At 30.7% G+C, this 13,451-nt stretch overlaps 1 protein-coding gene across 1 annotated transcript; it reads right to left on the bottom strand.

The window, feature by feature from the left end:
- LOC142547722 (ATP sulfurylase 1, chloroplastic-like) lies at nt 1-2,715 on the bottom strand. The gene is made up of 5 exons (XM_075656138.1): nt 1,985-2,715; nt 1,126-1,531; nt 628-888; nt 412-498; nt 1-332 (listed from the first exon to the last, which is right to left on the bottom strand). The coding sequence occupies exons 1-5, from the start codon at nt 2,491-2,493 to the stop codon at nt 195-197; spliced, it is 1,401 nt and encodes a 466-aa protein (XP_075512253.1). The 5' UTR covers nt 2,494-2,715; the 3' UTR covers nt 1-194.
- Between the last annotated feature and the right edge of the window lie 10,736 nt (nt 2,716-13,451).

Raw genomic sequence — 13,451 nt, 5'->3', positions numbered from 1 at the left:
TGAAATCGAATAACCAATACGATAAAGAATGCAATGACTTGTGTTACGAGGGCAAAACTCGAGTTATACATTACACAAAGTGAATTTCAATAAATGCGCAAATCTCCATTCCTATCTAGAGTTCACTCTTGAGATTTTGGTTGAACTTGAACTCGAACTTGAACTTGCTTCGAAAAAAGAAGCGAAAACAAAAATCAAGCTGGTACGGGTTGAGGGAGACTGTCACTCTCTGTTGGAGCCAAACTCTCGTAATATTCGACCAAAACTTTCCAGCCACCTGGGCACATAAAACCATCCGGCGGGTTTTCCCTGTTCTTTGCTAGCGTCCGCATCTGAAGAAAAACGATAGATCAGACATGGAAGTAAAGGCAAATCGAGCAGAAAACATATACGTCGTGGGGCAGATAATACCTTGGTGCCAGAAATGAAGAGAAAATCTTGAGCCCTTGATGGTTCAAAGAATGCCATTTTACTTTGAGTCTTGTCATATGCAGCAACCTGCAAAATTTCCAATTCTCTTTAAATAAGAACTCATGTCACCCAAGTTTCAAATGTTTATCTTCCACCATTTCATCACTGACAGGACAAGAATCCCGAAAATGATATGTAGGAGCATTTTTCATATACCTTGAATGGCAAAATGTTTAACCTCTCCAATCCAGGAGCCATGCTCAATACTTTCTTGCCATGATCAGGATCGTATAAATCTCTTTTCTCGAGTGGATGGCCCATTCCAGCTGGATCTCGACCCACTATGTAGAAATTTGCGCCTGCATTAATCCGAGCCTTGGCGTGCCATTGAACCTCAGTTGGGCCAGCATAGTGCATTGGCGATGGGAAAATAGATACAACCGTAGTCTCTGGATCAAGAACACCATCTTCAAGCACCTACATAAACAAGAAGTTCGTTTCATTTGCAATCTCTATAAGGTTAAACATCTTCAAACACCTACACAAACAAATTTTTAGTTCGAAAAATGCCTACAATTATAGGTGGCTACGACGTACAAGAGATGAACTATAGCTGTAGTTAGTGCAGCAATATATGTCCTAACAACCAATTTGACACTGACTCTAGACGGACAAAAAACTCGCCATACTTTGGTGTTATCTCGCAACACCAACCTTTTCATGCTGCCTCATTCGCCAAGCAAGTGGGACATCATCTGCTTTCGTATACCCTCCCAATGGATGAAGCAAAAGGACAGGATTCTTAAACCCCATCTCAAGAAGGCGGCGTCTGGTGTCAGTCATCAATAGAGCATGACCATTGTGCACTGGATTTCTAAGCTGAAAAGCAAAAACCGCATCGGCATTACGCCTCTCAAATTCTTCTCGTAGCTGTGCTGGGGAGAGGCGGAAGCGATCAAGGCCATCATTGTACTTGACGGGATTTAGAACCTCCAAATCACCACCAATGAGCCAGTTCCCAGCGCGTGTAATTGTTTCCTCAACGTAGGGGAGACCGGGAGCAGTCGTTCCCCATGTTCGTGCAATTCTTTCTTCTTTATTGTGCTTGTAAATCTCAATGCTACAGGAACAAATTCAACGTGTTCAGCATCATTTCCACGAGCAAGAAAAGCACGGCAGATGAAATGAAAGCCTTCTCGTAAAAACAGGGGATCAGTGCAAATTCTATATTTCTATGCACAGAGCAATAATTTATTTCTTTGAAAAGCATATCATAACAACTAAACAAGAATTTTATCCAAAAATTTAATCCCAAAAGAAGAAAGATGCAGCTGGAAAAGTCCAATGTTTAACAGTAAACACATTAGCATTATATCATATCTCAGAAAACTCCATGGATGCAAGATAAATAAAGAGAAATTGTGATATGAAAATTTGAAAGAAGCAATCAACTCAAATAAGTCAAATCAACAACAACAAAGTAATAAACTATTAAAAATTACCATAAGCCAAATCCACGTATATTTAATGAATTCGACCACCAAAAAAAAAAAGAAGCAAAAGAGCCCCTTACTCGTTCAAAATAGCGACAATTTCATCCTTTTCATCCACAAGCGCCACGCTGGTGGACGACCCGACCCGGCTCTTCTGCCCGTCGTCAATGGCGAGCACGATCGGCACCGACATGTTGACGAACGACCCGTTTTCGAGCCGGAGTGAGTTGAAATGAAGGGATTGGAGGAACTCCGACTCTCTCATGAATCCCTTCAACGGGCTCGCCCAGCCTTCGCTCAGCACGTGAACCCATTGAAGGTCGATCTTCGAGAGCCTGAGCTTCGGCAAGCCCGACGCCTGCTTCAATTTCGAATCTTTCTCCGCTTCACGGACGAATAGCTCCACTAGCCCCCCGCCGTCCGGTTCGATTAGGGAAGCAGACATCCGGATCGGGAGTCGGGTTCTCGAAGCGGGGCGGGGCTGGAGTTGGAATGTGAGTGGTGGGGCGAAATGGGTTTTCGGTAATTTCGGGGAAGAATGAGGGTAGGGCGTGGAAGTCTTGAGGTAAAGAGAAGCCATGGCCGCCATTGCAGGGGAGGACAGAGAGGGAGTCCCACCGAAGCTGTAGGGAGTAAATTGCAAACTAAAGTTGTGATAGGGCCAAGTTTGTAATTAGAGCAGAGATATTTTGGGTGTTTTTGAAAACGTTTTGTTCTAGGAGGGGTTGTTTTGGGAAATATTTGTCGAGGATTCCACGAAGATTATGTCGGGAAAATATATATTATATATTGTTTGGCTGTGAAGTATAGAACACTTTGAATGGGCTTAAGGTTGGATTTTATACAAGGATGCCGAGAGGTTGGAAGCTGCCATTCTGAGAGGATGAACCTGGACACTTTTTGCTATATGTGGTAAAATATTATTTGGGCACTGATTCCTCCCTAATTATCATAAAAAAAAATGTTTTGATTACTACTTGTAATTGATTTGACACGATATCTAAAATTTAAAGTGACATCTCTCGGTTCAAGACTTAAATATAACAACACAAAAATTTATATAACACTGTTTTACATATCAATTTATTGAAACGAATATCATATTCAACCCGATCCATGAAAAAATATTATTTTTATTCTCAAACATTTTACTTTTAATTTTAGATATAGATAAGTCGACATATCTCACAAATATAAATTTGTAATAATGTCTCACAAAAAACTACTAGTATACCTAATCGTCTGTCTCCCTTGAATAAGAAAAACCATTAAAGTATGTCTCTTGTGAGACGATCTCACGAATCTTTATCTGTTAAACGTGTCAATCTTACCGATATTTACAATAAAAAGTAATAATTTTAGCATAAAAAGTAATATTTTTCTTGGATGACCCAAATAAGATATATGTCTCACAAAATACGACCCGTGAGACTGTCCCACACAAGTTTTTGTCAAACCATTATATATGTGAATAAAATAACAATCTACCATTTATTGTACAAAGTGCATACATATTTAAAATATATTTACCCTAATATATGAGTGGAATAAGTAATTATCTTGATCACCGAATATAATTTATCTAAGTTTATTTTTGACATGATTTTTAATATTATTTTTATATTATATAAAAGAATAATATTTAATGGATGGTGCCAGGAATATTGGTAATATAAAATATGAATGAATATACAGTTATCGAACAAAAATGGGGCAAGTACCATTATCAGTGGTCAAAACGCGACTGCCAATAGTAACCACAGAAGATATATGTGTCTTTTCTTGTTTCTTCTTTTGTCCAAATTCATTTTCTTAATTCTTTTAATTTAATTTCAATTTTTACAATTTTTTTTGTTCTTAGAATAATTTCGAAATTAATAATATTTAATATATCTACGCTATTTTAAATACAAGACCAAAGATTCTAGTTATCTTTTTTGTGAAGCAACTAACTTATAGATCTAGTAGGTCTTTTATGAGACGAAGACGATCTCAGGAACCTTTATTTGTGTGACGAGTCAATCCTACCGATATTCACAATAAAAAATAATACTCTTAGCATAAAAAGTAATAATTTTTCATGAATGACCCAAAATAAGATATATGTCTCACAAAATACGACCCGTAAGACCGTTTCACACAAGTTTTTGTCATAAATTTATATTATATAACACAACCCATCTTTTTATTTAATTTTTATTCAGATTTTTCTTTTTAAAAAATTCCGAAGTGGGTCTTCACATATTGATAAATCTTTTTCAAAGATATCGATTTTATTTGGACAAATAGTTATAAACAGTTTTTATTAAAGTTTTAAAAAAATTAAAAAATTTATAAGTTGTTTTAAGAATAAATATGTTTTTAGATGATTATTTTATAACAACATTTTTATATTTTTGAATAAATTTCTATATGATTAAGATTATATAAAAAAACACGCAACTTATTGTGCAGTCATGCAATCTCGGGCCCGAGCCATTAGATCTTGTCTTAATTATATGATCATTAACAATAAAATGGATTAATCTTTAAATATGAAATGATGAATAATATATCTAAATTTATAAGACAATTTATTATTCGAACGACACTATTCTCGCCGCATGTCTTTGACCATTGTTTAACATCAAAGTTTCGATCCACTAAAATAACTTTGCGTGATTGCCTTCTTTTCAAGAATCTTCTTGATTTGAAGCACCAAAACCAAACAAAAAGATCCAAATAGTAGTGTTTGAAGAGAATTTGAACGGATAATTCATTTTCTCGTAAAATTAGTTGACGGATTTACATATTGTGATTGTATTTAGATTCGTCGATCAAACAAACCAAATAAGTTTAAATCGGATGTTGTTACTAATTCATGATCTATATACATGTTAAGATTGAAACTTGGACCTAACTCAACCTCAAAAACTAGCTCATCAGGAGAGGATTTGGAGTTATAGGAAACTTGGAGGGCTGAATTGATTTAAGCATAGTTGTTGATTTGTCCAGCCCATATTATAATGGGCTTTGATCGCAGCCTTTGTGGCTGAGTGAGAAAAAGCTCACTCCTCATCCATCCATTGATCATCTATTTCTTGAAATTTGGTCTATTTATTATTATTTCTTAAATTTTTTAAAAAAAATTTAAGAAATAATACATTCATGTATTACAAGTTAGAACGATAAATATTCCAACATGATTGGCTTCATTAGTAGAAATCGGAATGAAACACGATAAAATAACACATAATTTAGAGATCTGATCAACGAAAAAAATTTAACGAAACTCGTGGGAAGACTAGTTGCGTATTATGAGCTCATAACCGATTGATAAACCAGAGTCTATCAAACGACATAAAGTATAACGTCGACACATGATTCGAACTATGAAAAAAAATCGTATATATATCATATAGACACACGTGACTTTGAAATTTTATTTGAAAAATATGTCGATAATCATCCCTAGGGATGTAATCGAGTCGAGTCGAGCCGAGTCGAACTCTTGAATGTTTGAGCTTGGTTCGTTTATAATCGAACCGAGCTCGATCTTTATTTAACGAATATATGCATAGGCTCACGAGCTTATTCAAGCTTTTATCGAGCCTAAACAAGCTTAATAAATATGAATTATATATTTAAATTTTCATTAAATTAATTCAAAAGTAAATTATATATTTAAAGAAAAATATATTATTCTTATTAAAATTTGTAAATTTATTATAATAAATAAATTTAATATATTTTTCTATATATTTCATAAATAATATGCAAAATCAATCAATCAAATATCAAAACTATTATTTTTTCATCTAAAAGATTACTCGTGAACTTACCAACGAACATGTTCACGAGCTAACGAGCCGAATACTGTAAAACTTGAGTTTGGTTTGTTTATCTTAACGAGTCTCATTAAACGAGCTCAAATGAGCTTTTATCGAATCGAGCTTCGAATAGCTCACAAACGGTTTGATTCGTTTACATCCCTGATCATCCCTTGTAAGCATCATATAATATAGAATTATATTTATACATAGACATGATAATAGAATATAGAATGCAAAAATGAAAGGTACTTTAAAAGAAGCACAAAGATAAGATCTTGTGTACTTAGATGCTCTGTCAAACACAAATTCTAGGTAAAGACAACACATAATACCAGAGGGTTCGGTCGACCCTACCCCTGCGGGCACTGCCTGCAGGGGTCGATCCAACGGCTCGGATTTTTTCGAGCCAATTTTTTTTTTTTTTTTACATGGAGGTGGGCCCGGATCACTCATGTGGAGTGATCCGGGCCGTTCATTGCCCGTGCAGGCAGTACCTATACCAGAGTGATAGCCATGTACTTTATTTCCTCTCAAAAACTGAAAACAAGCAGAGGGTTTTGCTCAATTTTCAACACAAATATACATACATATATAGATACACAAACGAGACCAAGTGATTTTGTATGCTAATTCATGGTTTAAAGTGCATTTTTGTTGCTTGGAAAGGTTAATAAATTTGATAGCATGGACATACTTAAAGTTTCTATCATTTAGTAACAAAACTTTAATCTAGGAAAAGAATGAGGGTAGTTCTCTATATACATATAATCCACGGTAAAAAAAAAATGTTTCCTACTTTTGAATCGAGTACTCGAGTATTATTAATCTCGTCGAGAAATATAAATAAGTCTTATGTTTTGATTTAAAATATTTGTGGAACGATGAGAATATTACCTTCACGATAAATCGAATGATCATCATTATATTTATATTTAAACAAAATTATGTGAAATCAAACATAGACTCCACGTATTTTGATCAAAGTCGAAATTTTCAATTCCAACATAAAAAAAAGTAGATTTATATATTTGTTACTCAAGATATATGGAAAAAAGACACTAAGAACATAGAATAATTTATATTTTTCTTAAAATTATCCAATTATTTAAATAAAGTTAAAAAAAGCCCACATATGTTTACCAGTCAAAAAAGGAAAGTGTTGGTCTTATACATCACATCCATCTCAACCTTTTGGCTTTTTATATCATCTCCAATAAATTAATAAAGTGATAGATTGGTAAAGGCCTTTGATTTAAGCCTCAAAAATTGAAAATGATTAACAATTTTTACCTCCAATGATTGATCAATTCTTGAACAAAAAGCAACCCATTTTCACGACAATATATCTCATCCATCTTTGTCACAATTGCACTCAAAAAGAGTTTGTGGCATATCACTTTTCTTAAATAAAAAAAAAATATTCTTAGATTTTAAAATATTATTTTTTTTAAATCTTGTTTTTAAAACATTATAATTATCATGGTTAATAAAATGAAACATGAAAATATCAAATTTTTATTTATTTTTTTGGCTTAAAATGAATGGAATGACGAAAATACCCTTCGACTTCTTTTTTCACCAAAAAAGTGAAGGGGAGGGTAAATACGATTAAAGAGGGCGTGCTATCACTTTAAATGTTCTTTTTTCTCTGAGAACTGAAACCTTTTTTCTTCAGCTTGCGATATGGATGAGGAAGGACATTTCTGTCTTTTCATGCCGACATTTTTGTACACTTATTCAAGATTGGAAAGGGATGTATCATAGACCAAAAAAACTGGCATTTAGAATATATTTAATTTTGATGCAACGAGCAATCAATGTTTGATTTCGTTACCCAAAAAAAAAAAAAAATTAGTGAAAAATGCATATAATTTGTTAAGCCAATCTAAGATGTAATAAACAAATCCCCAAGCATCTTTACTTAGATGGCATAGGTGAACTCGAGTAGGTTTTTTGTGAGAGTGTCTCACGAATCTTTATCTGTGAGATAGATTAATCTACCGATATTAACAATAAAAAGTAATATTTTTTCATGGATGACCCAAATAAAATATCTATTCTCACAAAATACGATCCGTGAGACCGTCTCACACAAGTTTTTGTCGGTGAACTCACTGTTTTATAACATATTATGTTGGTCCGTTGTGCCGGTTGGAGGATAAGAATAAATCGTACGACAACTCAGGTGTCACATTTCGACTGTTCTCATACAGGGATATTTCTTACAATTTATTACAATCGAAATCGTGATCGTGACTCTGATAAAAATTGAGTTCCGGTATTCGTCTTGTGTAGCTCAAATTTTGATATGTCGTAATACACACTTCTTAGCTTTTTTGTTGTATGCAAATGCAAATTCAAATTCAAATTCAAATTCAAATTCAAATGATGACTCTGTTAATAAATTAAAATCTTTACTGATAATTAAATTTATATTTATTTTTTTCTGAAAGCTGAAACAACTTGAAAAGCAATCATTTGGTTGCTCGTACGTACAGAAAATCAGAGCAGTCGCATTGAAATACCTACTTTCGACTATTAAGTGCTTGATAATTTCCTTCAATTTTTTTTTCCAAATACAAATTTTAGTATGTTAAAAAAGATTAGATCTTGAGATCGGGGCTTGTAGCCCAATTATCTCATTTATTAGATTAGCTGGTTCTTTTTTTCGGTATTCTCACTTCAATTTCAACGGGTAAGATCTTGCCACGTATATAATTTCAAAAAAAAAGTGGGTCCTATATATGCAAGGGCAAATTTTGGCCATCCATCCTATCATGGGGGCAATGCCTATATGGGTAGGATGAAATAAACCCCTTCCTTCATATTTTATTTCTTAAAAGAAACTATTTTTTCTAAAATTTAAAATCAATATACTTTTACGTACCCAGCTAGTATTTTAAATAGGAGCAGATCTCTTATGAGACGGTCTCACGAATCTTTATCTGTGAGACGGGTCAATCTTATCGATATTCACAATAAAAAGTAATACTCTTAAGCATAAAAAGTAATATTTTTTCATGGATAACTAAAATAAGATATATGTTTCACAAAATACGACACATGAGACCGTCTCACACATATTTTTGTCTTTAAATAGATAGTCAAATCACAATAATTTTTTTAAATATAAACTATGTGTTTGATGTGGTTATATATGATTTTGAAATAGAGTATTTAAAGAATTAATTTTACAATATAGTAAAATATAAGTATTATAGGTTGAGGATAAATGGATTTTGTTTGGAATGCGAGACTTGACATATGGAGGAATTTAAATAATAAATTAGAAATTTATCCGACGTAAATTCATTCGAGTAATCCAACGAATATGAAATTCGTGACTTCAAATTCATCAATCCAAATATACATTTACATTATTTATTTTCTACTGTTTATTTTAACATAGTCGAAATCATAAACATGGTTACATACAATTTGCCCTAATTTTTATATCATAACATGCATAAGATTAATTCATTTGATCATGGCTATGAACGTGTCTCTTGACTAACTCCTTTAAGGCTATGTTTGGTATGTATGATGTGATAAATAAATGATTAGTAATTATATGGATTATAAAATGAATTCTATGGATAAATAATATGGTGAGATAAAATATATGATGTTTGGTATAATTTTAACATTATAGATTAATTTTGTGTATTGGCATGTAATGACTAAAATATCCCCACTATAATACAATATAATTATATAACCTAAATATAATATACAAATAATAATAGTAATAAGAAATAAATAAGTAAGTAATTTTTAAAAATATTAATAATATAGATAGCAAGTACAATAAAAAAAGTAATATATTAATATTAAATATATTGACCATATTAATAAAAAAAATTCGAAAATAAATTGATAATAATAAGAATATGAATAATAATAACATATATAATAATACTAATACTAATACTGATATTAATATTAAAAATTCATTTTTTATTAATTTGTAAACTTTATTTTTTATGAATTCTAATTAAATCCGTTAAATTGTGCATTTTTAATGGATTTTTAAATAAATATCTATTTTTAATATTTAAAAGACCCATTTTCTCATTATAATTAATTTATCATATTTTTCATCGTCAATTTCTTACTTCACCATTTTCAAAAAATAACGTATTGTTTAGAAACAAAAAAATATATATATTACATATGAGGGTATAATGGTAACAAAACACACAAACTTTGTACCAAACATGTGACAATGAGACATAACGAATTAATCCATTCTTTATCCTACGGACCAAACACAGCTTATTGTCTTTAAACAATATGTTTTTTTTTTTTAAAAAAAAACAACTAATTAATTCGGCTTGTTCCGATTTATATAAAAACAATTGTGATCGAAATCAAATCAATCAAAATAATGCTTTAAAAATATAAAATCGATCTAAAAAATAACTGAAACGAATTTCCAAATTGACCGATTCGACCGGTGAAACCGAAATTTTATCAATCTCGATCGATCGGCTAACATCTAAACAATATTAATAGATTTTTATTTTTTTTTTTCAAAAAATTCAAAGTAAACCGGATAATTGTATCAAAACAAACGTCAACGAGGGAAAAAAATTGTATAAAATTTGTTCAACTTGCATGATCGATTATAAAATTAGGTACCAGCTTTAAATATTTAAATAAAGAAAAAAATGAATTAATTAATAAATTATATATAGTTTATTAATTTTATCAAATTTATTGAATTAAATAACAATAATGGATGGCATATGAGAATAATAGAACATGTTCGATAATGGGGAGAATTCCACAATCTTTATTTAACTCAATTAACCATACAATCTTCGTGTCCTTTTCGTTTGGATGCACTCGAATATCACTTGTCGTACATCTATTTAATTCTGATGCATTAACTTTGATTTTTTTCTTCGTGTTTCAGTCTTATTTTATCGAAAAATCTTGACGTGAATCCAGAAATTACTGACTTGTTCGATGTCAAGTCCACAATTAGATCACAATAGTAACAATTTAAAAGATAATATCACATTCGCAATTTGAAAACTTAATATGCCAAAATCTAAAATTAGAGCCCAAAAAAATAATTTTCCCTAAACATTACAAAAAAATAAAATAAAAATAAATTGAAATTCAACTAAATTACAAGTATCCAAATAACTAGGACAAAAACGTGTGTGAGAGACGGTCTCACATGTCGTATTTTGTGAGACATATCTATTATTTGGGTCATCCATGAAAAAATATTACTTTTTATGCTAAGAATATTACTTTGTATTGTGAATATCAGTATGGTTGACCCATCTCACAGATAACGATTCGTGAGACTGACTCACAAGAGACCTACTCAGTAACTAGAATGAGTTTAAACCACAAATTTAAAATAATCGATTGATTTTAACACACTCGTATTACTTTTTCCATATTTCACTCCCCAAACCCACAAATTAATATAGAGAAATATAATCCAACAACATTCATGCACATCTTGTCAATTAATGCAACAAATATGTCCTCAAAATCAAACAAAAATACCCATTTTTTGAGAAATACTAGTGGGTGCATTTTTTATTTATTTTCAAAATTTTTGAATGCTTTTATGTAATGGTTTTGGGTCCCTCCAAACCCACTCACTTGGGAAGAACGTTCCTTTGGAAAAAACAAAAAAAAAAAAACACCACTAATCTCAAATATCCATCTCCTTTGTCCACACCAACAATAATATACATACATATATATATATATATATATATATATATATATATATATGACAAAACAAATACAGCCCATCCATACATTTATACCTTTTGTTTTCTTTCCCAATTAATTTTTAATTCACAATTATATACATGTAACATGTTAAATTTTGTTAAAGTATGTTTTTTTTAAGATGGTCTCACGAATCTTTATCCGTGAGACAGGTCAATCCTACCGATATTCACAATAAAAAATAATATTCTTAACATGAAAAGTAATACTTTTTCATAGATGACCTAAATAAGATATCAGTCTCACAAAATACGACCCGTGAGACCGTCTCACACAAGTTTTTGCCATCTTGTTAATGGAAATAAATTGGCTATCAAGAACATATGATTCACAATTTGTATACTGTATAGTTGTATTTTTACGATTTAGTTAATTTATACCGTCAAATTTTATTTTAGTTCGTTATTTTTTCTTTTTGCAACTTAGTTTTTTTCTTGACGTTGCTCTAATATGACGTTGATAATAACATGGTCTTGAATATGCAGAAATATCAGCACTAAAAAAAATGTCCAAAATTGAACGATAGATAGACTAAAATTACAAAAAAGACAAATATTATAATTTTTTTCTATTATAAAATACTTGAGCAGAATCATTTTCGTGTATACTAAAAACATCCAATCAAATATATTAAAAGTTGAGAAAAAAATGAAAATTAATATATAAAAAATAGTTTAAATATTTATTTTACTTAAACATCGAAAAAGTAAATTCATCTTCCATCAAAATTGTATAGAATTTCATCTTCCATCAAAATTGTATAGAATCTCTCATTTTATGGAACATATAATTCTAAAATTCATCGCATGGAAACAAAAATAGCCCATGACTCAATATTTAAAGGGTAAGGAATTGGCGTCGTCAGTTGTACATATATTAATTATTTTAAAAGATGATCAATTATATTATTTTATTCATTATAGCCAGAGGTCAAATATTTATTCAGTAAAAATAGTATATTGGTCTAAATTAATGATAAAAAATACTTAGTATTTAAATGAAATTATTAATTACGCTAAAACTTTAACTATTATTTTCAAACAAAATTTTTTTTGAATTTTTTTCTATATATGTTTTAGAAAGAAAACCCAACAAAATTTCAAAAAACAATCACATTAAATAATTTAATATATTACAAAAAATAATCTATTATTAAATGTTTTATATAATATTAAATATTTTCTAAATAAAATAATAATACCAACTATTTTCCCCCTCTCCTGCTTGCAGAAGCAATGATTTGGTGCATTCATTGCCCTGTGAAGTGTCGATATGTCTGCACTTGTGATTCCTGGTGTAGTCCATAATTAATCTTGGAGTCTCGTGATGTTACTTAGGGCTAAGAATTAAATATTTTTGAAAATTTAAAATAAGTCTGATTATTTTTGCTATATTCAATTTTATTGTATTATCAAATTTCATTTTTTATTTTGTCACTTTGTTATTTTAAAAAGTAATATTTTTTCTATAGATGACCCGAATAAGAGATCCGTTTCACAAAATACGACATGTGAGACTGTCTCACACAAGTTTTTGTCAATTTATTAAATATTTGTTCTAAAAATTTATGGAACCACGTAGCTAGACTTTGTCACGAGTGACAATAACAATAGTGGTCCTTCAAATGGCTATTTTTTAAAAAATTCGTTGGAATTCAAAATCTTAAAACGAAAAATCTCTGAAAGAGATAAGCTCATACTTCTGAATTGCCTAGCTCCAAGAAAATGACTTGACATTAATCTCCGTTTCACTTCAGTTTGTTGTATCTGCAAAAGTTTTTTTTTTTTTAAGATTTCTCAAATGGTGAATATTTATTACTATACGCGCGCGCGCACATATATAAATTATCCTAAAAAATTGTTAAGTGAGACGTATACGTAACTCGATCTCAAAAGTTAACTAAAAGAGAGAACTTTCTAAGTCTTCATAGACAACTCTCAAGGACTTAATCTAGCTGATGTTAGACATTTAT

This window comes from Primulina tabacum, chromosome 5 (assembly GCF_025594145.1).
Source record: "Primulina tabacum isolate GXHZ01 chromosome 5, ASM2559414v2, whole genome shotgun sequence".
NCBI classification, from domain to species: domain Eukaryota; kingdom Viridiplantae; phylum Streptophyta; class Magnoliopsida; order Lamiales; family Gesneriaceae; genus Primulina; species Primulina tabacum.
This window is presented reverse-complemented; position numbering and strand designations above follow the sequence as displayed.

Excerpts from the sequence above, each read along its gene's own strand:
- LOC142547722 (XM_075656138.1), bottom strand. The coding sequence starts at position 2,493 with ATGGCGGCCATGGCTTCTCTTTACCTCAAGACTTCCACGCCCTACCCT. Across the intron at positions 889-1,125 it reads GAATGAGGCAGCATGAAAAG|GTGCTTGAAGATGGTGTTCT; the intron begins GTTGGTGTTGCG and ends TTGTTTATGTAG. Across the intron at positions 333-411 it reads TCTTCATTTCTGGCACCAAG|ATGCGGACGCTAGCAAAGAA; the intron begins GTATTATCTGCC and ends GTTTTTCTTCAG.